The following is a 24,758-nucleotide window of genomic DNA, read 5'->3' on the forward strand; positions in this document are numbered from 1 at the left end:
AGACCACTGGTAGCCTATTTATATGACTTGAACTATAACTAAGCCATGATTAATACCCAACTTAAGTATACTATAGACCTGATTAGGAATTAAAAGAAGTTGTTTCACTTCACGTGGTACGATTTATCTTTGTAAATTCATATCAAAAATAGACGAAACAGTAACGAACAAACAAAAGCAGCTCGCTTACCTTTACTTCCACATAGTTCATAGAGACACCCACTCATAAGAGCCATTCAGTAGTATCTAACACTAGTCGCGTTCAGAGTCGTTGTCATCGGCCGAAGTTTCCAAAGCATCATCCTTATCGTAAGAAGCCCCACACCTTTGCTCTTTTTTCTTGTTGTTCTTGTTAGTGACAGTAGTAATACCAAGTGTTTTCCTGATGGCCTCAGCCCCCTTGATAGCAAAGCACATTGCAGTCAAGGTAGGATTTGAAGCATTAGGACCGGGGACAACATTTAGTCCACCAACGTAAAGGTTGGTTGTATCCCAGATTCTAGAGCTCTCGTTACAGCAAGACTCTTCTTTCATTTCCGTCTCCGTAGCGCCACTCCGCTGCTTTGCCGCCACAGTGGTGCCGCAGACATGGAGTGCAAGACCTGGAGCAAGAAATTGTGGCTCAGACCCGGGGAGATAGCCGCCGAGACTGCCGGCAACAGCTTCCATATCTTCCATCATCCTGTGTGAGACAATCCTGTCTGCCTTGGAAAGCTTGACGTCGAAAGTAGGCTGCGGCATTCCGTATGCGTCGGTCACATCATCCGCGAACCAAAGACGGTTTCGTTTTTGGGACTGCATCAGCCCAAAGTAGCGGAGATCGACGATGGTGCGCTTGTCAATCGCAGGTGGCACGGCGCCGTATGAAAAGGCGTCACGGTGAATTTGAGTATGCCAGGGTTTGGATGGAAGGAAAGGTAGGCTGACTTGTGGGTCGAGGTCGTCGTAGGGAATTCCAAGAATATCCTCTGGGTGCTTCTTGCGGTGGTCGTCACATTCTTCGCTCTCCCAGTTACGAGTTTGAAGCTCCCTGACAAGGTTGTCCTTTAGAACGATTTGCGAGAAGCACATAGGCTGTTCAGTCAGGTTGTAACCCTGGCAGATGACTTTAGCGTTGAAACGATGCGAATTTGAGATGAGACTGCATACCAAGTGAGGGAGTCGGAGGTGCGAAGGCACCGAGACATTGATCTTGTCTTCAGGCATAAAGCCGGACTTGTAAAGTAGCTGCGGTGTCAAAATGGGACCTCCACAAACGATAAAATGTTTGGCATTGATGATCTTTCTATCCTTGCCACCCGGTGCTGCAAGATCCACGACCTCGGCATACTTAATGGAAGCTTTTGCTCCATTACTTTTCCCTTTCACTTTTTCAACGTGGAGCCGTTTGCAAATGTGCTGATCTAGAATGACAAAAACTGGCCTCAGTATATCAGTATTGAGCTTAGCCAGATCTGCTAGCACAGTTGCAGCAGAGGACCATGTGATCAGGTTCTTTTTTTCGACCTTTTTCGCTGCCAGGGGTAGTGGCTTGACTTTGCGGTCTGGGAATGCGTTGCGCAAAGTTTCCAGGACTAGCCGTTGGCGGATTGAATTTTCAAGGACCGTCTCGCTCGTTCCGATCAGACCTTCGGCTTTGGTGTAGAGCTCATCCCAAGTTTTATCGTCATAAATCTTAGGGCGCTCCACGCTGGGATCTTGACGTGGGGTGGAACATGTCCAGCTAGGGAGATTGAGCCAAATTATTCTTCTGAAGGATGTGGGGCCCTACGTACTGGGTGGCCATGCCGCCGACTGTGCGAGACACTCCATTGGCATCCAAATTCTTGTATGGGTCCTGATGCTTGTTCTGACCGTTGAAGGTTTGCTCCACTCTGTACGAAAAGTCAATGGATGGTCTAATTAAAAGGGATTGTAGAGTGATACGATCTTACCTGGGAGACCAAGCTACTGGGGGAAGCGTGAGGTTCCGGTTTGTCTGAGTGGGGACGGAGGACGTGTGGAGGCTCCCCTAGGTAGATCATTAATACCGTCGCGCTGCGATCAAAAAGCCGGGAGTGAAGAATTCCTACGTGAATAACACTGCGAGAAATTAATCAGCAGTTCAATGATACATATGAGTCCTTGTGATTACTTACTGGACGAATGCGTCGATGTCCTTCTGAAAGCTGACAGCGTTCTTCTTATGATCGCCTGGAATTTTAGACTCCCTTCGAATTCATTAGATAACTCGCCAATAATCCAACGAAGAGACTGAACTCACTGAGCACCAGACTCCAGCATGATTATGCGGGGTAGATCGCCATTAGAAGTGACGCTTTCGTTATAAGGCTGCAGAATTTGCCTGGCATAGGTCGCACCAAGAGGGCCAGAGCCAATGACTGCCGCATATTAGAGCCTGGAAAACATCTCAAGAAGGAAATCCTACTCAAAACGTCACACTCAAGAGTATACATCTGGAGAATTGTGTTTTATGAAGCAGTGTCCAATATTTGATTAGGTGAATTGACGTCGTAGCTTCCACGAGTAGCTCGAAGTGTTTATATACCATTTAAAACGATGGCTGTATGGGCACGTCTACCCATTATTATCAGCATCATTCTCAGTATCATCATCAGCAACATCATCAGCAACATCATCAGTATCATCATCAGCGTCATCATCAGCGTCCTCATCAGCGTCATCATCAGCGTCCTCATCATCACCATCTAGATATTGCTATTTAGTTGCAGCGCTATTGTGCAGAGAATCATTGATATTGAATTCAAGTGTCTGACGTCGATGACTTCGACCACCTGAAGATTCCTGATTGTTGAGAGAATTATGATGTATGTAATAGCTCGCTCCACATCAATGGGGTCAAGACTGTCAACATGGTAGATGAATAAGAGCAAGGATGGGGCTAGCGACAGGCATCATCAACTCGAAACCAAGAATTAGTTGACAGAAAGTCTAGACCAAGGGGTCGTGAAAACGAATACCACTCATGATTTGACGGTTTCGGATACGAGGGTCACAAAGTACAAGGAAGTTGTGAAGAGCGATAATCACCATTCCATGGGTCTTGGTTTGTGGCGATAAATACTGGGTATCATCAGATGAATGCACAAGGCAAGCACCACCGACTTTCCACCTCCCACTTATTAGGGGCCTTGATGGATAAGAAATGATAAATACTATTTCCCCACATCAGATTGCCTCTAGATGCTCACAGCTACCGCTGTTTAAGACCGTTTGGGAGTTGGATTAAACCCATTATTAGACTCATAATTCATGGGCAAATCTGCTTTCAAAAGAATGCATGCAATAAATTCAAAGATGGAGCCAAAATAGGGACGGAAGGCAAGCTGGTGTTACATTATTACCATGCAGCTACCACTGGAACATACCGTGGTCATTCCACGGCAGGAGCGGGCCGTAGCCAGGGAGGGTAGTACCGTGCCGAGGGCTTCGGAAGACCCACATAATTGACACCGTAAAACACGTTGATCTATCACCAGGGCTACACATGCTTTGACATCCGAATTAAGCGAGTAGTTGCATTGAGCCAATGAATCATCGATTGCGCGTGCAATAATTTGGAAGAACAAGGATCTCCAAAATAAACGCTCATGCTGTTTGAAGTTGATGCGTCATAGGCCGGACGCAGGACATTCGGGCGATGATACTGCGAGAAAATACCCTAAATGTGCAAATCGCTCATTATAAATGTCAAGCAGAATACCACACATTGGATCTAACAGTTTTCTTGAGTCAACAATATCATACATACCGGTTGTAAAGCACTTACAATATCTAACAAATATGGTTCAGACCCCAGAGTTCACGCCAGTTACCATCCAGGAGCGTTGCGATGGCTATTGGATCGATAAGTTTCACTTTCATGAAAACGACAAGGCTCCTGGACTAGTAGTGTACGTTTCCAGTGCTGTCGCGACTTGTTGCAAGCTGACGAAGTCTAAGGTCGGGGCTCAATTCGGGCAAGGTTGAGTATCTGGAAAATCCACTGAGAAAGGGTGGCAGCGTTGTCGCTGACAACGCTGCCAAATGGGTTCATGTGTGTCGATCTGCAGAAAACAATAATGCATCCAGCCTGGAGAGCGAGGGGCGCGAGAGTGAGTGAAAGCGACTATGTGAATATTCTTGAGACGATCCGAGTGGACGCTGACAACTGAAAATGGATGGTAGAAGTTTCTGCAGAGTCAGATACCGACGAGGATCCACGTAAGAGCTATGCAAAAATGGGAACGACGGACATTTCTGACCTACGAAAAAGCTTGGAAATGCTATCAAATCGCGCAACTTCCCACGCCAGTTCCTACGGCTTCCATGGACATCACAGGGAACGGCTATTCGGACGTTATCGTCGGCTATGAGTTCGGGAACACCATGATTGATTGTAATCCAACAGGAGGAAAACTAGTTTGGTTTGAAAATCCCGGTCCAGCAGGCCCTGACAAGCCATGGAAAGAGCACTTTATCGGACGGTGGCCGGCAATGCATCGACTTGCAACTGGGTACTTTACTCAGAGGTAATATATCAACCATATGCACTCGGAGACGCAATATTTTGCTAATTACTCTGAAGATCTTTCCCAGAGATCATCGCCGCCCCCGTCGTCCACGGTCAAAGGGATAAGGTGAGAAGACACTAAGTGATACACAAGGCTGTGATGAACTCTGTTGACAAAGAAAAAGTATACCCCAGCTCCAATTATCTGCTTTCAGGCACCAAGCAACCCTGGCTTAGATAATATGTAAGACTCTTGAAATTAACGAATATATAATTTGAGCTGACCTCGATTGTGAAGAACCGAATGGCGAAAGGACATTGTCGATGATGGCCATTTCAGAGTGGTGCATGAAATATATGCTAAGCAGTACGCTCCTCAACTAGTCACTTCCAATGGTTATAAGACTAACTCAGATCAGCTTTGATGGTCCATTCGGCCTGGACACATTAATTGTTGCCTCGATGGAAGGCGTTCACTGGCTTTACTATAGGGATGGGCACTGGGAGCGAGAGCACATTACTTCCGGTGAGGTACCCAAAATTGGACAACGCGTGGATACATTCTCGCCGGGTGCTGGAGACATGTGGGGCACTGGCAGTGCTGATGCTGGGAGGATTGGGGCTAATCCATTTGCCTACGTTGCCACAATCGACCCATTCCATGGTCCCAAGATCTGTGCTTATACACAAAACGAACGCGGGCAAAAAGGAAACTTGTGGAAACGACATGTTTTGGATGTTTACGGTACTCCAGCTCAGAAGCGACTGTGGGGAGATGGTCCGGGCCATCAGGTCATCTGTGCTGATATTGACGGTATTTGCTATCCCACAATCTAGCTCTGTAACGCTTTAAACTGACTAGAAAAGGGGATGGCGATGACGAGTTCCTTGTGTCATTGTTTGGGCCACTCGACCGGGATGATCAGAATAACCCGATCGGCGTAAGTCGTATTATTCACATGCTACCTTGACTCTTTCAACGCTAATGAATGCAATTTGCCAGCCCACGCTGCAATCAGGAGTGTCGCCGAACAAGGTACGTGAAGAGAAAACGTTCCTTCAACAGACAGAAATTATGATGCCTGGAGTACTGACGGCTGCAGGGGATCATCTGCTATAAAGCAATTGATCTGGAAAAGGGCATTTTTTCCAAGTGGCATATTGCAGAAAGATCTTCCGCTAGATGCACAATAGCGTAAGTCAATGTCCAGTTTATATTTCCCTCCTCCAGGTGTGTGTTAACCGCAAGGCATGTAGAGACTTCATGGGCAAAGGGAGAGCAGACCTCGCATCGGTCAGCTACAATGTGGAGCACTATTATCAAGAAGCGGAACCCAAAGTCACATTGTACAAGAACCAGTTACATTCTCCTTCCGTACCTCGGATAATTGGATCACTCTGGTCTGGTGAGGGCATGGTCTATCTTCCGCGACCTGAGACGATTACCACATTGGCATACAAGTGCCTCTTGGAGGTAGCCAATTTCGCTATCAGTGTTGAAGTCTATCCACCTGGGGCATCCATAGATGGATCAAAGGAGGATGGAATTAAGCCTTTATACGGGTCAGTGATTAAAAATGACCAAACTCAAGAGGTACCATTGGGTGGAGCGCCGTTTCCTAATAAACATCAACTCTCCGACCCCGAGGACAAGCGGAAGGGCATGAGCGCCGACAAAGAAAAGGGCGCAGTCATTCTACGTCTAGCTCCAGTTCAGAATCCTATAACACTGGGCCCTTGGAAAAAAGCCGTTGATGTTCCAGTGAAAAACACATTTGACATTTCTGAAGGAGGCATTAAATTCCCTGGTCTTAAATTTAACCAGGTACAGGATCTGTGGTGGGGTGCGCCATTTAAGGATGTCGACTTCTACAACATGACTGGTTTTCATTTTCGCTTCTTGGAAGATAAGCAAAACATTGCACACATGCAATTCTGGACAGCTGGTAAGGACTTGATCTTGATAGCAAGCGCATTCCTCACTAAAAGTTTTACCGACAGGCCCCAACGTTGATGCGCGATTGCATGACCATAGCGATAACGCTTTTAAGGAGCTTCATACCTGTTTATCTCAGGGTACGCCGAAGGGCTCTGATGATCAAATGGGGGGCATGTGGGCTCCAGATCCATGCACGACAAACTCGTATGCACTTGAGTCCTTCTATCCTCGGGGCTACAAACATTGTCCTCTGAAGCCACTGGAGGAGCATGGTCGAATCTGGCATGAGGATAAGAGCGGAAAAGCTGTGTATAGGAAGAACAATACCATTTCCTATCCTAAGCATGCTTGGCACGCTGGATCAGGCCTGGATGGATATATTGATGTCTGGATGGCTTTGGAGTTCGACGCCTGGTTGGACTTTTAGTGAATTAGTTGACTTTTCTTCTATTATTTTTTAAATTCCTCTTATAATTTTTGTTTTTAGTTATAATTGAATATAGTACCGAATGTGGTATCTTTCGCATGGAAAAAAATCGGTAATGCGCCCAATGGCGACTCTATACAAAAGGCCAATCGATGATGTAAGCTTGATAACGTACTTTTTAAAAAACTCGTCTGTTCGTAACTCATAATTGAATCCTCGTGACTAAAGCTCATGGCAAGTATACAAATTCTCCGCTTCATTCAAAAATGTATCCACGGGGTGCAGCAAACCAAGATCAATATCAGACTGCGCGAGGAAATCTTGCATGGTAGGCTCCAAGAATGCCATTTCGGTTGTGTACCCATTGACCGCATCCCTGGCAGGCAAGGCATAAATATCCGTACCATGACTCGATTGCCCTGCTAACATATCATTTTCGGTTGGCATTATCTGTGGTGCAGACGCGGTGGAAAGAGCACTCGTCAAGGTTGTTGACGATGCTGCCAGCATTGATGATATAGGCACCATATTTGGACTGTGATCCGGGGCTGGGACTGGAGCGGCAATACCATATGTACTGGTATTGGCATTGCCTTCTTGGCCTCCCTCAGTCCGTCGTAGCTCGCCAGAGACATTGGCTCGATACGTATCCAAACAAGCCTTCACCTGCTCCAAGTTGTGATAGAATTCAGCAGCAGCCAAATTACCATTTTCTGTCATCGACCGCAGCAGATCTAGGGCTGAGTCAAACCCGCTCATGTCATTTGGATTTCCGATGGGCACAAAGCTGGACATCGCTAAGATCAATGCCGAGGAAAAGAGATAGTGAGCGTGGAAGTACCCGAATGTTGGCATCGTACCGTTGATCCAGCGTGTGAGGATCATGGAATGTGAATGACGCGCTGCGTGGATGCACGCCTCGCTGAGAGTCAGAACAGGTTGAGAGACTGCTTCCCCGCCTGCGCTGGTAGATCCACCTTTGTGGAGAGTGATGAGAAGGTGAAGGAGGGTTGGCCGAGTAGAGAGAATGACGCATTGATTGAACGCCAAATGCAATGAGACAACGGGTTTCTTGCTAGAGTCTAGATCTTCCATATTCAGCCGCAGACTCTCAGGTAATGTATCCACCCAATTCTTCAATGACTTCAAGAGTTTCTGCACGCGCTGCAGGAATGTTTCCTGGTATTTGCGCCGGCTGTAGAGCTTTGTGATGGTTTCGCCAACAATCCGGGCGAGTTTGATGTTGGCAGTCATGTACTCGGTATCTGATAATTCTTCCTCATGTCTCCAGCGTGGAGAAACGGGCGTTGGCATGTCGACATGGATGTCTTCGTCGAGGATTTGCATGGGAAGACCCATTTTGGAGCCCCACATGCGATCAAAAATGTAGATTGTCCACCAGATTTCGATTCGGTGCTGTCGTTCCACGGGGTCGATGAACTGGGATTCGGAGATGTTGTGATTCAAACCGATCGTGAGACCCATTCGCATGGCGTTTCCAATTAGGACGTATGCAGAGTGACGACGGTTGAGATAGTGTGAAAAAAGCGACTGCACATGTTAATGATAGCCAGCAATCAAGGCACTGCAACTTACTAGCAGCAACAAAGTCTCCAGGTGAGTGATGCTTGTTCTCTCAGGAAGAATCTGAACCAAGCTCATGGCCTTCGCAAAATATGCTGTTCCCGGCACGCGAGAACCAGACGTAGGCTCTGCACGAATTGAATAAGCCTGTCCAAAAGCAAACAGAGCGAAGAACTTGCACTTGTTCGTCTTACAGTCAAACTCCCCGGCCTGGTATATCTCTTCTAGTTTATCAAGGGTAGCCTTGCGCATCATCAAATGATACAAATATCCAATTTGGTGGATGGCAATCCTAACCAGCAGCCTCGCATGATGTAGACTTGGCCACTGGACATCGGCCTCACTAGCAGCAGCAGCAGCGATAGCTGCTTCACGCGTCCATTGTGTACGCGCAATATGGGCTAGAGCATTGTCGCCAGTTAGAAAACGACGAAACCGTGTCGCAAAGGCCGAACACGCCGCTTCGCCGACGTATATCGGCGGTGAAGATGGGTCATAACGATGGAACCAGGCACGATCGCCTATTATGGGATTCTGGATACTCGTAGCATCTGGGGCTTCCACCGGGCGAGATAACGTTCTGTGCACATTGATAAGCATTGCCGACTCTGTGGGCTCGGACAAGAATGCGACCTACCGTTCCGCATGTGCAGGTTGAGCTTCGGTCGCACCCGCCGAGGTGACCGATTGCTCTTTCAAGCGCCGAATCTCCGCCTCGAGCTGGTCAAGATAGCTATAAAGGGGTATTCGTCAGCTCGACAAACAGGCTTCCGAGACACTAGTTCCGGGTAAAGACGATCATACTTCTCGCTCACTTTGACCTGGCGGTCGCGAGACGCATAGGCACATTCATCGGCAACGCCTACCGCACAACACTTTTTGCATGGCTGATCGCCAGAGCATTTAATCTTATGTGAATGGCATCGCTGACATCTGCTCAGCTTTTGATGAGTGGTATTCTTTCGCAGACAGCATGTTCAGCTTACGCGACAAATTTCCTCCTGTTTCGCCGAGCGTCGTCTTCGTCCTCGGGAGGAGACCGTTTCAACCTTACTCGTGCCATTTTGTCAGGCCCATTATCATTCTCGAGATTGGTTGAGGGATGGAGAGCGTTGGCTCGAGAGTATGTCGGTCATTCGAAGAACTGGCCGAGGCTTCGGAGACTTTGACCGAACCACGAACCAATCATATGAGTGTCCGGGTGGGGGCTGATAAGACGGTTGTACAGATTTTGGCAGGAATTATAGATTGAACACTACACATATCAGGTAGGGCACAATACTCGAAGTTTAAATTAGTAATATTGTCAATTAGATATTCAGGTACCTGCTTCCAAGGTCACCCGTTAGACTATACGGGAATGTGAAGGTGATTAGGGAGTTATAGAGTTGGCGCCTCTTTTACCTAGAATGAAATCCCAGTGCATATTCCAACCCGAATGAGGCATTGTCTTACATTTTGACTTGAATCAAACGAGCGTGTTTTGTCTTCCAATACTTGAGAGGGCAATTTGTCTGGATAATAATCACCGTATGACACAATATGTGGTTAGTTAGGTGTTCAACTCCCAAGTATTCACAATCCCCAGGGCTGTTCAATCTATTAAGAATCTATCTCTATTATGCAACGCGTTCATGTCGTAAGAGTGGTACCAAAGGGCGTGTCATCAAGTCATTATGATCATCAGTCTAGAGGCTTGGCCTCAATGTTCAACTTTCTTTCCACCCATCGCTGTATATCGAGTCCCCATCTCGTGATTATCCAAACATTAAAACCGCCAATGATGGCGAAGAAGACACCTAGTAATATGTATTAGAAGATTGTCGGAATAGCACATTCCGCTCAACTCACAAATTGTAAATGTCCAACCAACTCCAATCGCATTGATCAAAGGATCAACAGCCGCAGTGGCACCCGCAGCAAAGATATACTGCACAGCATACTTGCCACTGATTACCTCAGAGCGGATGTGTGGCATGACCTCTAGAATCTAGTTAGAAAAGAATTCTCAACACTCTGAACTCGAAACTCACCAGCTGAGTATGTGTTCAACCCATTGAATGATCCCATGAGTCCAATGGCCGCAAAGAAAGCAGCAATAATAGGCACGGGCATACCACCCACCCCTTCTTCCAGAGTCCATGCATAGATTAAGGTTCCGATGGGTAGCACCAAGAACAGGGTGATGAGTCCACTGTTCAACCGGTCTTGAGGGAGACGGACCCCGCCACGCTTGACGATCCACTTCTTCACAGCACGGTCGGATAGTTTGCCGCCCATGACACTTCCAACCAGGAAGCCAATACCTGGCGAAAGGTAGAAGAGACCGCTCACTAATGGCGAAGTCAAGTTGAAGCGGGGGTTAAAGATAGTGCGTGCAGATGTGAGGATACCATATTGAAATGTTGCCAGCAGACCGCACGTGAGGTGCTGTTGTGTGTTAGGACGAATCAAGTGAAAGATATGATTGAACTTACAGAGAGGAAGACGTTTGGGTAAATGAATGGGCGGAAGATGCGCAGAGGGTTAAACATGCTCAACACGTATGACAGTTTTCGCGGCGGCTTGTTCTCTTTCTTTGCTTCCAGGTTTGGTACAAAAAGCAGAGATAGCACTAGACTGAGTGCAGTCATGGCGAATTGGAGCCAGTAGATGATGCGCCAGTGGGCGAATGTGACAATAATACCTCCAATACAAGGACCTGAAGGGTTATTAATATTTGTTGTGATGGTCGTCTAAGTTGTAAACGTACCAATTGCAGGACCGCTAACGGAACCCACCATCAGGAAGCCAACAGCTGTTCCCCTCACAACCTATACAGGTCAGTCATCAACATCCGCCCAAATAGCAGAAAGAAACGAACCGGCTCAAAGATATCCGCAATAATAGTCTGTCCCGCGACCATAAAATACGTTCCCGTAAAACCACTGAGCAGGCGCATAGCAATAAACATATTTAAATTAATAGATGCAGCCGTGCCCGCCGAGCAGGCACAGAGAACGAGAATAGCCGCATTGTAGGCATTCCTCCGCCCAAAAACATTAGTTAACGGACCCCAAATGAATGAGGAAAAGCCCATTGCGATGAGCACACCCGCATTAATAACATCGAGGATTTCGGACGTCGTGGAGAATTGCTCAGCAATTTCTGGTGTTGCAGGTAATAATGAGGTACTCGAAAATGTGACGGCAAGAGTCGTCCAACTGACGACAAATAGGATGAGACATTTGCGCCAAAATTGGATGGCGTAACCCGCTGGCGGTTGTGGCTTAAGGGGCTCCTCTGTATCCGACTCGTGCGGGGAATTCACTGGCGTGGGTTGTGATTCCAGATCGGTGGGTTTGACTTCCATTTTGAAGGTTAAAAAAACGAGGGATTAAGGTTTAACAGTGTCGCATGTCTATGTCTATTTCCTTTGGAAAGATAAAAGATGGGTATGATCGGTCAGTTTTGTACTCAGGGCATTTCGGCGTCTTGACCTGTCGCCGATATCGTGGGTCTTCAAAAGTCGTGAATTTTTTTCTTCGCTTTCGTCTCCGATGTGGAGTCCGCGATCGGCTTCGTTCGCCGAGTTGGAATGACCAGTTGACGAATGTGCCTGATTCCGGAACATTCAAGAACAATAATGTACACTAACCCTGCAGGCTCCACGTTTCAGGGTCAAGACCCTGTTCAGGATCCGTTCATCATTCAAGTTCATGAGGTTAATAACAAGGCTGATCTTCACCTATTGTAACCTTGGAACAGCCAAGCTTCGCAGCCAAGACTATACGGGTCCCTCCAATCTAGACCCATGAAAATTCTATACTTTAAACAGAAAAAGGAAAAAAAAAAAAAAATCTCATTTATATCAACACAGCAATCATTTTGAGATTGTTCTGACTTAACTGATTGCGCAATTATAGCTCCGAGCACGAAGGCTGACGCGTCTACCCCAGCTCGGCAAGAATTGAAGTGTGGACCGCCAAGACATCCAGCTCCAGCTCCTTGTTGGCACGCCTTAATTTTAAAAAAAGGAAAAAGGGAGACGGCCCAAACCCCTGCACGAGCTTTTCTCTCCGGATGAGGTCAATCTGCCCAGGAATTGCTCATCATGGATATCAAGGAACCAAAGAATATTGAAGCCCCTTCTGCCGCGGGTTCACCTCCAGATGGTCCCGATCACGAGGGCCACGTTGTTTTGATTCCCCGGCCCAGTACCCACCCCCGCGACCCCCTGGTATGTGCTGCAAGGCTTGAATGTGCGGATATATGAGGCTCTAATCGGAAGCTTAACAGAATTGGTCCCTGAGGCGGAAATACATCATCGCGGCTGTACTATGCTTGGCCTCCTTCTCCGGCGCGGTTGCGCCGCTGTCCGGGCAGCTCAACCTTGCAGACCAGGAGAAGCTTTATACTAAGACGAAGATCCAGGAGGCATATGCGGTATGTTCTCGCTTTTTCAATCCCACTTGTTTACCTACTTGTTTCCAGATCTATACTTCCATACGAATACGTCTAACTTGTCGCAGAATTCCGCCGCCTTGGCAGGCATGGCAGGTGGACCGTTCTTCTTCGCTCCCATCTCTCATGTGTTCGGCCGCAGCTCGGTCATCTTCTGGTGCATACTATGCACGCTCATTTGCCAAATCTGGGGAGCCGTCATGACCCACTCAGACGACTACATCCCATTTATCATGTCACGTCTTTTTGCCGGATTCTTCGGTGCTGTTCCTACAGTTCTTGGTCCGCGCATCGTGACTGACTTGTTCTTCCTGCATCAACGTGGCCGGGCATTCACGGCGCTGCACATGTCGTTCCTGTTCGGCACTATCGCCGGTCCGACGTTCTCTGGCTTTATCTCCGCCAACGCCTTCTTCCCTGTTGAGTTCTGGTGGACGGTTGGTCTTCTCGGATTCACTCTTATCTGCTGCTTCTGCTTCTTAGAAGAAACAGGCTTTGATAGAGTAAATTTCGAAAGAAACCCTGAGGTTCCCCAGAACCTAGTTGCGAATCGCTTCGCGACTTTCCTCTTCGGGCAGAGAGTCGTTCTTCCATCTACCTGGAGGGAAACCGTATGTCTCTCTTCCCCAATACCCCAGATGAGTCATGAACTAACCAGAATCAGGCCAAAATCGCTGCCGTGCCCTTCTTAATTGGCATCTGTCCCGTAACAATAATCATGGGCATCTTCACCCTCATCTCCTTCGGCTTTTACGTCGGTGTCAACGCCCTGACCCCTGTCTGGCTCCAAAAGCCTGCCGCAGAAGGTGGCTACGGCTTCACACTAAAACAAAACGCCGCATTCACCTTCTGTCACTGGATCGGTATTATCATTGTCCAGTTCTACGGCCACTGGCTCAATGACAAACTCCCACTCGCACTGGCCCGGCGCTTCAACAACGGTGTCTGGAAACCAGAATACCGCCTGCACGTCTTGTGGCTTCCAAGTCTGATCTTGAACCCGATCGGATTGGGCATTTTCGGTGCTGCGCTCCAGTATCATCTGCACTACATGGTGCTCGCGCTCGGTGTGTTTATTGTGACCATTGGCTCACTGGCTAGTGTGCCTGTTACTGTTAACTACGTTGTTGAGTGCTTCACGCACTACCCTGCTGAGGCAGGTATTGTTATTGGTGCTTATCGCATTGTTTACGGGCTTACTATTAGCTTTTACATTAATCCTTGGGTTGCGGCTGTGGATGTGGGCTGGGTTTATGGCATGATGGCTTTCTTTGCTGTCTTTTCGTTCTTCTTTGTTATGCTGCTTATGTGGAAGGGGCATGCTATTCGGGGGATTCAGTTTGCTAGTCTGGCTTCTAGTGAGGAGGGTGAGAAGTTGATGGAGGAGTACTAGACTGAGTGCATATGGATGGATATAGATGGGATTCGGCTAATGCGGGTTATCGGGGCTCAAAAAGAACATGCTAGATACATGCCTTGGATGGGTACTATCTTGCTGGATTATACTACTGCTAATACTTAAAATAATATGTGAGGTTTTTCGGGTGTCATTTACAAAATTTAATCATGCATTCCAAGTCAGTTTCTCTGGTGCAAGATCATTTGCCTCTTATTAGTCTGTACCACTGAGCATCAACCTCATTGTTGCACAAAAGTATCCGATCTATCCACGACTAAATTGTACACATTCGACCAAGTAGTCAGACCTGAAACTTTCCATATCAAACAAGCAATCTATACAATTAGTTTGGAGGTCAAATGGCTTATGCAGGCTTGGCTATGAGTCAATCAACATCGTTGTCGCTGGTGCATTATCCGCCGTCGGGTCGGAGCCGACCTGCGGGCCGCAACCATGCCTCCACATCGCTACCATTTTCAGATCTGGAAAGGGGTTTGTGACTCACTGTGCTGTAAAATTTGGTATTTGACACAAAGCGCTACATTCTGGTATAGCATTGAGTAAATTTAGTGAACAATGCAGGCTGACAATCCCTGATTGGGCCAGTATCATGAGTTCTTTCAAAGTGATCACAAGTGGGTCCACCGAGATATCTACATCGCCCTACCATTGACCAATGATCCCGTTCTGGTATAGTTCAATCCTTCAGTCTAGCCTCACTTTCTGGTTCAACCCTGACCCGCTTAATTGATCCATGACAAAGGTGACTCATAACGCGAAAGTCATGTCAATCGCACTGGTACTTAAAGCACAATCTTTACCTTCCTCTCTCCTTCCCCTCTACACCACTTATTCCACCTCACCCAACGACTCGATTATAAAGCTTGGTTGGAACTCACCAGAGTCGCCGCCAAAATGGAAGCAATCAAGCAAGTCTTTGCACGATGCAAAGATGAACAACGTGCAGCGTTGATCACGTATATGACCGCAGGTTTCCCCTCTGTCGAGGAAACCCCCTCGATCATGCTCGCCATGCAAGCTGGTGGTGCAGGTACATAAAACCCTCCAATCCCAAAGCTCATACCTCGGATCTAAGATCCGAGATCCGAGATCCGAAACCCTTATTAGATCTAGAAATAGATCTTTATAGCCTCGACTCGTGACTATGCTAACATAGAAATTGCCCAGACATCATCGAACTTGGAATCCCTTTCACAGACCCCCTCACAGATGGCACGACCATCCAAAACTCTAACGCTGTTGCCCTCCAAAATGGTGTTCGAATTCCAACCATGCTCTCAATGGTCCGCGAGGCACGTAGCCTCGGACTGACTACACCTGTCATGTTCATGGGCTACTATAACCCCGTACGCGCATACGGTGAAGAGAAGATCATTCGTGATTGTCGAGACGCAGGTGTCAATGGATTCATTATTGTTGATCTACCCCCCGAGGAAGCTTTGCGGTTTAGAGAATTGTGTCGACGAGATGGGTACGATTCTACTCCCCCTCTACCTTCCCATGCAACTTCCTATCTCTTTTTTATTTCTCTACCTTCTTCTCTGCCTTGCTCAACTCGAAGATTGAGAGCAACCACTAACAGAAATCGCATAACAGGCTATCTTATATTCCACTTGTCGCACCCGCAACACCAGACTCCCGTATGAAAATGCTTTGCGAGATAGCTGATTCATTTATCTACGTTGCTTCTCGAATGGGGGTGACCGGTGCCACCAAGTCCCTAGGCCAAGGTCTAGAGGGTCTTCTTGCACGAGTGCATAAATACACCAACAATAGAATCCCCGCCGTTGTGGGCTTCGGTATCAATACTCGGGAGCATTTTATCAATGTGGCCAATATCGCGGAGGGTGTTGTTATTGGGAGCAAGATTATTACTGTTGCGCGAGATGCCGAACCAGATACTGCAGCGGAGAAGGTGAAAGATTATTGTATGTATGTGAGTGGACGGAAGGAGGCGAGGAACATAGAAGTTCCTGCTTCTACTGCTACTCCTACTTCTGCTCCCAGCTCAGCGGGTGAGATGCATGCATCGACTCCGGCCGATACCCCAGAGACCAGCACAACCGACAACTACATGCGCTTCGGCCAATTTGGTGGCCAATACGTCCCAGAAGCCCTAATGGAATGCCTCACCGAGCTTGAAACAGGCTTCAAAAACGCCAAAGCCGATCCAGCCTTCTGGGCCGAGATCCGATCTTACGCCGCATACGCCAACCGCCCTTCCAGCCTCCACCTAGCGTCACGTTTAACCGCCCACGCAGGCGGTGCCCGTATCTGGCTAAAGCGTGAAGACCTCAACCACACAGGAAGTCATAAGATCAACAACGCACTCGGACAGATCATTCTCGCACGCCGACTAGGCAAAACAGCTATCATTGCGGAGACAGGCGCCGGTCAACACGGTGTTGCTACAGCGACTCTATGTGCACTCTTCGGAATGAAGTGTACCATCTTCATGGGTGCCGAAGACGTGCGCCGACAGGCCTTGAACGTTTTCCGGATCCGCTTACTCGGCGCGACTGTTATCCCTGTTCCTGGTGCTCATGAAGGCGAGAAGGGAACGTTGCGGGATGCTGTGAATGCGGCATTCAGGACTTGGGTTACTGATCTCAAGACAACGCATTTCGTTATCGGATCCGCCTTCGGTCCGTACCCGTACCCGACTATTGTACGGACAATGCAATCTGTTATTGGGGAGGAGACTCGGTCGCAGTTTATGGAGGAGATGGATGGGAAACTGCCTGATGCGCTGGTAGCTTGTGTGGGTGGTGGATCAAACGCCGCGGGAATGTTTTATCCATTCCTTAAAGATGAGGGTGTTGCTTTTGTTGGTGTCGAAGCCGGTGGGGACGGAGTTGATGCGGGCAGACATGCTGCTACTCTGGGACGGGGAAGTGTTGGTGTCCTCCATGGTGTCAGGACTTATGTGCTTCAGGATGATGATGGGCAGATTACCTCTACCCATTCTGTGTCTGCTGGTCTGGATTATCCTGGCGTTGGACCTGAGTTATCTGCATGGAAGGATACTGGTCGAGCGAGATTCATTGCCGCTACTGATGAGGACGCGCTTGATGCATTCCAGTTGCTTAGCCAGACCGAGGGAATTATTCCTGCATTGGAGAGTTCGCATGCTGTTGCAGGTGCGGTTCGGGTTGCCAAGGAGCTTGGACCTGACAAGGATATTGTTATTTGTCTGTCTGGAAGAGGTGATAAGGATGTGCAGACTGTGGCGGCTATGTTGCCTTCTTTGATGCCAGAGGGAGTGTAGGACAGGGCTGTTATATGATCTGGCCTTTTTTGGTTTCTTCGGATTTGTTTCTTCGGATTTCTGATGCGTCTCGTTTCTTTCATTTCTATTCATACCTAAGTAGCTACATTAATACTCTATTCAATTTAAAGGGGATTGTTGACTGAATGTCACGCACTGTCAGTTGAACACCACATTCCAGGATTAAGGGTACTTATTCGAAACGGCGCAGTATTCGACGTTTGGAGTTATATCATAATGTATATACCCACGTACTTGCTTCCTGATGCTAGGCTACGTAGATAAAGCATGTAGAAATATGTTCGGGAAAGAGATAATTCAGATAAGGTATGGTTGAGAACAAATGAACACCAGGTTGCTATTGGGCGAAAAAAAATTATATATGAACAGATTGCCGAACTAAGACGGATACAAGAAAAGGCGCCATTTTATGCGCGCGGATCAATGATACAATGGGCACCATATTCAAATCACATCGCAGGATAAAGAAAATAAAGCAAGTCATTTGAAATTTACAGCGCGATCATAAAGGCACCAGTGGCAAGAGCAACGAGGCCGTAAAGACCGGTCTGCCAAGCACCAATGAAGACAGCCTGGGGGGAGGTGGAAACACCAGCGGCACCGCTGGAGGTGGCACCAGAGCTAGAGCCAGAGCCAGTGGCAGTGGAGCCAGCGTTAAGGGAGCCACTAACGGTGCCAGTGCCGGCAGTACCGGCGGCCTTCAGCTGGGAGCTGCAGGCGCTGGCGGTAGTGGCAGACTTGGTGGTAGCGGCACCACTGAAACCACAGGCAGATGCGGACTTGTCGTTCTTCTTGTAGTACTGGTCCATGGCGAAGGCCAGACGCTGGTTGGCGGTGCATCCGCTGTAGGCACCGTAGACACCGCTGGTACCGTTACCAATGACACCGTCCATGACACCATCCTCACCACCAAGGTAGCTGAAGGTGCTGGACATCTTCTTGGAGGAGATGCCGTCAACGGGAACACAGGTCAGGGAGTCGTACATGCAAGAGCAGAGGGATGAGTCGATGGCGGGGGGCAGGTTGCTAGCGGCGAGCCACTCATCAGCCTGGACAGTGGGGCAGCTGCGACCAACAGTGGTGGAGACAGAGTAGTCGCTCATGGCGACACCGGTGGGGGTAGCCTTCTTCATCTGGGAGGACAGGTTCTCGAAGTCGGTCAAGGTGGAGACGACGGTTCCGGAGGTGGAAACCAGACCGTAGTCGTTGTCAGTCTCGTAGTACATGTAGACAATACCACCGCTCCAGACGTTCTCCATATCAGGGCCGTAGAGTACGGGGACGTCAGTGAAGGTACGAGGGCTAGGTTTGTTGCAGCCATACTCGGAGAAGAAAGCAGGGACCGGGTAGTCTTTGAACTCCTCGGTACGGGCCTGGTATCCGGAAGTCTTGTAGGAAGAGTCACCGCACCACTCGTAGATGTTGTAACCGAACATGTCAATGGAGTCAGAGGCATCATCGCAAACCAGGTAGTTAGCAATGTTCTCACGGACACTGGCGTCATCATCAGTGGCGTAACCAATGGCCAGAGAGGAGCGGTAGTTCTTCTGCTTGATGTAGGTCTTCATGTCACGAACGGCAGCCTTGACGTAGGCCATGGAGTTACTGTTGTTGACGCTGTTGGAGACCTCGTTTCCGGCGAAGAAACCAATGACATTGGGGTACTGAGCGAAAGCATCAACGACAGAGGAGTAACGATCGAAGATGTCGGCGTTCCACATGGGGTCGCTGGACTCAATGGACTCCGATGGGGAGGACAAATCGCTGATAACGTAGATACCGGCATCGGCAAGGGCGTTCATACACTCGTCGTGAGAGGAGTTGGGGTTGACGGCGTAAGTACGAACGACATTGGTGCGCAGCTGAGTAAGGTAGGGGATATCACGCTTGCAGCTTTCGACGTCGGCCAGCGGGTCAGTGTAGTCGGTGTCGGAGCTACCGCCATTGCGGGCGTTGTAGTCGGGTTGGTAGGCAACACCACGGATGTAGAACTCGGTACCGTTGTTGGAGTAGAAGAACTTCTTGCCCTTGATCTCAATGGAGGGCACAGTCGCCATGGCCGATCCCAAGAGGGACAGACCAGCGATGATGGAGTACTTCATCGTGGAGCGAGCGTCGGGATTGAAAAATAGAAAAACTCCAAAAGAATGACTGAGAGGACAGAGCCTTTCGTGGATGTAGTGGGATAAGAGAAGCGAATGGAATTGGGGAAAAGAAGAGGGGAGAGAAGAAGTTGAAAAGGGAGAGAAAAAGAAACAGAGAGTAGGGGTTGGGGGTCTGGGCTCGGGAAAGGGAAAGGGCACCGGATGGTCCGGGGTGTGTACCCTGAGAGCTTTAGGTACTTGCCCTTACGCTGGAAAGTCCCTACAATGATAGGTCACTTTTCCCTATGCAGGTACATACAGGACTGCCAAAGTAACGACGCATCATCAGTGGGCTGTGCCAGCTCCATTGATGTGCGGATGCCACTTCTAACTGAAATGATTGGCATGGATCCAGCCTCGCGAAAGATGTGAGACCGATTATATCGAGGGTTTCAGGGTCATTGGTCCCTGAGCTCCACTTCTCACTTCCACTAGGAGTTATTTGATTGTTTCGGTCCCTGATGGATCCACCCGAACGGACCCTGCACCAATGACCCTGCGTCGTTCTAGCGCACCCCTGAGACCTGCTCCTCCATTGTATTCGCTAGTAAGCCGCGTAAGACCCACACTCTGGTCATATTGGACCCTGGTTGGGCCGTCTCAGGGTCTTTCGAGGGTCCTGTTTCTTGGGGGCCCAGGGTTGCGAGTGGATTGGAAGACCCTGAGTGGCCAAAGGGTTTAGGCTCCACTTTCCGATACACAATCCTGCTTTATGCGGGAAATTATGGGATTGATAAATAAATAGAAACAGGCAAAGCACCCATGGAATCGACCAATTTCTGTGTCGGATAAATACATCCACCGTATGGATCCCGTATCAAAACAATGCATGGAAATACACTTTTTCTCTAGATCTTCCCCTGTCCATCCCCCTTTGGACCTGGAGTCGCAACACCAAAAAGCTTGTCCTTCGCTGCCAAGGCGATCTACTGCAGAGTAGGTGAATGTCGCGATGATGTCGAAAGGAATGCCAACATGGCTCTGATGTCGGAGCATTGTCTCATTCCACATTTTGTCTCAACCTTGGAATAGCCATGCCACGCCGTGCCACGAGATCCGACTTGAATATGTACCACCTTGCCATTGCCCCTAGCCAAAGCGTCTAATGTCCGTGCCCTCTCTGCCATCGCTTATCTCAACTAGCTTTCTGCCAAATTATGGAGACCATGGAGACGGAGACGTGACGGGTTGCATTCCAGAATTTCCCATGTGAATGACCAGGCAGAAACGTTCTGACATTGATCTGAGTTTACATTGTTTTTTACATTTATTTTTGGCGGGTACTACTTGAGCCAGTCAGAAATATTCTAAAAAGCGTGCCTTTTCTTAGGAAGTCGAGTGGGGCGTGGGTTGGCCCGCCTTGACGGGACGGCTCAAGTGTTTGTAGACAGCGTTGATTCAGGGCCCCGATTGCGTCACGGAGCAAAGGCATGATTCGACTTGGCTGGTCAAGAAAATGGCTGCCTTTTCCTCTTTGAATTTCCCCTGACTATCACTGTGGGTAATAAATGTGGGTCGCGCATATCAGTACATCATTATGGTGATCCCTCGCGTTCGCCGCCACAAACATGTCAGCTACGATCGACCATGCGTCTGCTCCATAACGTAGCACAATAGAGTATATCTGTGATACTCTCCCTAAATCTTTCGTTGAACTTTGGTTGGTTTTGTACGGTCGCACTCAATCCCGGAGTACGAAACTCCTTGGCTTTATACATGAATCATAAGACTGCCCGAGTGGAGATGGCCCTGAAAATGCAGAACACGGGAAATCAATTTGGGATTTGTAGGACACACTGTGATCTTCGATCCCTCTTCGTCTATTTCTCCTGAATATTGCGAGCTTGTGATCTACAAATGGAGCTCTAGCAGCGCCAATCCCCAATCCCCAAGGCTTAAAACTAACCTAGGAAGGAAGGGGCCGAGTTGTTTGTTTTCCGATCCATTTATACTTCAATCCGACACCAGTCTTTCATCCATATTTGAAACTATGTCCTTACCAATATTTGGCAAATTTTACCTACCAGTTGATTCCGATACTGATAAATCTCTCCTGAGGTCTACATTATGTGGGACTATACCTCCAAGAATAGATCGAACCAGTTTTTGGTTTTTGTTGATAACCCCTCAATGCAGCTCCCTATGAAGTTGTGATACCAAGTGCAATCAAAGTGCACCATTGGTCCACTATAGCATACTGGTAGTCTGTCATCGTTATCGTTGAATAGCACTAGAGTCTATTTTCGCTCCAACGTTTTGACATGGCCAGCTGACAGAATTCGTATTTCTGAGTCCTACAGGGCTGATGAAGTGACACTTCTTATGTCTACCTGTGCACCGTGGATCTCTCATCAATCAGGCCTTCCTTGATTGTGGTAGCCTATAAATGTTCCTTCGAAGAGGTGCAGGACCCTCTAGCTTGAAACTACTGCGCTATGGGTGTCAAAGTACATAAGTCTTCTGAGAAAATGGAGTCTCAAAAATGGTCTGCCATAAATGACGGAAGTTTGCTTTATCGGCAGCACATATCTACAGCTTCCATCATTGTGAGGAAACACGTTTAGCAATTGCTATTACAACAATATTACTCAAATCAATTTTTTTTTCTCGAAACATAGGAGCGCCCTTCCTCTCCCCAAAGCCTTCTCGGCAATATAGGTAGCGACAACAAACTCATTCTTCTCAACAACATTACAATATCGTAGTATCACCGTCAATTCAGCGACACCAGTCTCCGAGCCCGCATTCTTGCTACCGCATACGTCTTGCCCTGCCACTTAAACGAGTAAGTCTTGTTCAGTGCAATTTTCCTCCTTTTAAATTCAACTCACTGCATCAAGCTCTCATCTCCGGAGGCGCGGCGATCAGCACTGATCTTATAGCTCGATGCCCAGTTTTGGGAAGAGGTACGCGATGAGTTTTCATCATTAGGTAGAATGACTTTTGCTTTGTGACGGTTTGTTGAGATGTGCGAGCTGACTTTGTAGATTATGTCTTATGGGTCCTCCGACCGAGGAAATGACTACGTTGGGGTGCTGTACTTGGTGAAGGGGTGAGCTGCATCACCTTTATCATAGTCAAGGTCAAGTTCTTCATTTTTTATCTTGATGTTGTGTTCGTCAGCTAGGGAGATCTGGCGAGACACAGTATAACGACGATTCCCGCGATTGGCCGCCTGAAAGATATTCGAGCCAAGCTCTATAGACCCGGGGACTCGTTTGCAGGACGAAGCAAAATATTCCGCTACTCTCAAAATGGTGTGAATTTATGTGAGGTCATGGATAGAAGAACACGTACTCATTCAATTCTCGTTGGTCTATCATAAATCATTCCTTGTGCCTTGTACGGATAGTGCGTTCCTTTACGTACTGTGATCATCAGTGCATAGTTAGTCTGCACTGATTGTTGGTGTTTAGAATATGAGGTGTCATTTGTTGTAAAGTATCGTATTTTCTTGGGCAACCCTGAGTGCATGACAGAACAGGTCTGTCTGATTCAGTAAGCACCCGATTATGCTTCTATCTGTCCATATCCGCTGTTTTAATGAACAATGTCTCTCTACCACATCCTTCTTACCCTACCACGGTTCTAAAATGTCGCTACTGTTCCCCTGCTATTCAACAAATAAAGGGCCTTGTGGATTTGAAACAAAATTCTATCTCCGCCTAAAATTCCAATTTTCCGTCGAATCTAAGCTAGCACCTGAAAGTCTGCCTGGGCGCGATTAAAATAAGCATCAAGACGAGAAAGTTGGGCAGTCTGTTACTGAGATTAGGATGCCTTCCAGGCTGGAGATTGGCATTTGGCATGCTGTTATGTCAGTCCAGTTCCAAATTGAAATTTCAAAGTCGAATGTTTACCTTGGGACTTGGTGTTTCAAATAATTCTATATATATTTCCATGTTACCCTTAATCTTGGAAGACATATCCAGGGATCAATATCTGCACCCGGACTGATACACTTGGGCATATTTAAAGCACTCTCACAAGAAAGTACTGTATTTGCGGTAGGGTCCAAAATCAACATTTTGTCATTGAGGCCCGATCTTATAGGTCCATAAGCTGTACAGTAGAAAGCAGATCTCTAGCTGCGTAAGTGCTCCACACTAAATATAGTAAGCGCAGGCAGCAACATAATGCAGAAAACCCGCAAAGAAGATCGTAGAATAAATGTCTCCAGCGTCCGTCAATTAGCGCTTGTGCTTATTTCCACCTGAAGACCTCTGGAAATATCAATCCTGGGCCTTTCATCACGCTTTCATGCCCATCTTCAGGCTATCACATAAGCCTGCTCGGGCCCGCTGATCACTACGGGCGCCAACACACATAGGGGTTTCGATTCGTCGACTGCAGAGACGATGACCCGATCGCTCGAATTTTGGCGCCTGACATGATCTACAGTGTAAGGGCTCTGGGGGAATGTGGCTAGGGGGCTGTCCTGTACTGTACTGCCACTCCGGTATTTCCCGTCTGTGCGTCGTTCACAGCGGATCACCCCAGATGTCAAAGCCACCGACGTATCTTGTGTTGCGACTCGCAGCCTCATGCTGACAAGTCGTATCGCAGGCACATTGAAAAATATTTCACCCGGGCGATACTATATTCACCATGGATATAAGTACGGTCAATCCCCATCAGGTGCCTACGCATGCCAATGCGTTCCGAACAAAAAAGAACACGTGACTCTCATCGGACGCGACGTGGCTGTTTCTACAGAAATGGACAAGGGGGTTGTGGCGGTTGGCCTGGAATCGCTTCCTATTGCCGTGTTCTGATTGCTCGATGCGCCGCTTGGACCCACCCAATAGCGGGACAACAAATGAAGGGAAGTCTTGCAAACCCCTATGTCCAATCAGCGACCGAGGTATGGCGTGGCCGTGTGTAATGTGCCACAAATGTCAATTGCGAGCCATCAAATCCTGAAATCCATGCGGTGTGACCTAACCTGTCACTGAATATTGGGCCCAGAGATCATTACCGAATAATGATGTGATGGCTG

At 48.0% G+C, this 24,758-nt stretch overlaps 7 protein-coding genes across 7 annotated transcripts; 3 read left to right on the forward strand and 4 right to left on the reverse strand.

Moving 5' to 3' along the window:
- Positions 1-252: 252 nt before the first annotated feature.
- N7503_001684 (uncharacterized protein) lies at positions 253-2,456 on the reverse strand (the record flags this gene model as incomplete). Its single annotated transcript, XM_057061231.1, has 8 exons — positions 253-1,095; positions 1,150-1,723; positions 1,776-1,874; positions 1,935-2,011; positions 2,073-2,082; positions 2,139-2,210; positions 2,264-2,381; positions 2,429-2,456. 8 exons carry the CDS (start codon positions 2,454-2,456, stop codon positions 253-255), a joined length of 1,821 nt encoding a protein of 606 aa, XP_056925193.1.
- A 1,348-nt stretch (positions 2,457-3,804) lies between these two features.
- N7503_001685 (uncharacterized protein) lies at positions 3,805-6,879 on the forward strand (the record flags this gene model as incomplete). Its single annotated transcript, XM_057061232.1, has 10 exons — positions 3,805-3,914; positions 3,964-4,115; positions 4,189-4,224; positions 4,277-4,532; positions 4,589-4,640; positions 4,898-5,327; positions 5,381-5,454; positions 5,517-5,549; positions 5,745-6,459; positions 6,515-6,879. The coding sequence occupies 10 exons, from the start codon at positions 3,805-3,807 to the stop codon at positions 6,877-6,879; spliced, it is 2,223 nt and encodes a 740-aa protein (XP_056925194.1).
- Positions 6,880-7,101: 222 nt separating this feature from the next.
- On the reverse strand, positions 7,102-9,526 carry N7503_001686 (transcription factor domain-containing protein; the record flags this gene model as incomplete). Its single annotated transcript, XM_057061233.1, has 5 exons — positions 7,102-8,430; positions 8,476-9,043; positions 9,101-9,196; positions 9,268-9,396; positions 9,450-9,526. 5 exons carry the CDS (start codon positions 9,524-9,526, stop codon positions 7,102-7,104), a joined length of 2,199 nt encoding a protein of 732 aa, XP_056925195.1.
- Positions 9,527-10,146: 620 nt separating this feature from the next.
- Positions 10,147-11,815, reverse strand: N7503_001687 (putative MFS transporter; the record flags this gene model as incomplete). Its single annotated transcript, XM_057061234.1, has 6 exons — positions 10,147-10,262; positions 10,315-10,446; positions 10,497-10,893; positions 10,941-11,164; positions 11,216-11,276; positions 11,327-11,815. The coding sequence occupies 6 exons, from the start codon at positions 11,813-11,815 to the stop codon at positions 10,147-10,149; spliced, it is 1,419 nt and encodes a 472-aa protein (XP_056925196.1).
- Positions 11,816-12,556: 741 nt separating this feature from the next.
- Positions 12,557-14,299, forward strand: N7503_001688 (Major facilitator superfamily domain general substrate transporter; the record flags this gene model as incomplete). The annotated part of the gene is made up of 4 exons (XM_057061235.1): positions 12,557-12,682; positions 12,742-12,888; positions 12,975-13,517; positions 13,571-14,299. The coding sequence occupies 4 exons, from the start codon at positions 12,557-12,559 to the stop codon at positions 14,297-14,299; spliced, it is 1,545 nt and encodes a 514-aa protein (XP_056925197.1).
- An 863-nt stretch (positions 14,300-15,162) lies between these two features.
- On the forward strand, positions 15,163-17,594 carry N7503_001689 (tryptophan synthase; the record flags this gene model as incomplete). The annotated part of the gene is made up of 3 exons (XM_057061236.1): positions 15,163-15,356; positions 15,494-15,797; positions 15,923-17,594. Exons 1-3 carry the CDS (start codon positions 15,221-15,223, stop codon positions 17,592-17,594), a joined length of 2,112 nt encoding a protein of 703 aa, XP_056925198.1. The 5' UTR covers positions 15,163-15,220.
- A 512-nt stretch (positions 17,595-18,106) lies between these two features.
- Positions 18,107-19,717, reverse strand: N7503_001690 (glycoside hydrolase family 72 protein; the record flags this gene model as incomplete). Its single annotated transcript, XM_057061237.1, has 1 exon — positions 18,107-19,717. The coding sequence occupies one exon, from the start codon at positions 19,715-19,717 to the stop codon at positions 18,107-18,109; it is 1,611 nt and encodes a 536-aa protein (XP_056925199.1).
- Between the last annotated feature and the right edge of the window lie 5,041 nt (positions 19,718-24,758).

This window comes from Penicillium pulvis, assembly GCF_028828015.1.
Source record: "Penicillium pulvis strain IBT 33274 chromosome Unknown contig_12_segment0_segment0, whole genome shotgun sequence".
Classification (NCBI taxonomy): Eukaryota; Fungi; Ascomycota; class Eurotiomycetes; order Eurotiales; family Aspergillaceae; genus Penicillium; species Penicillium pulvis.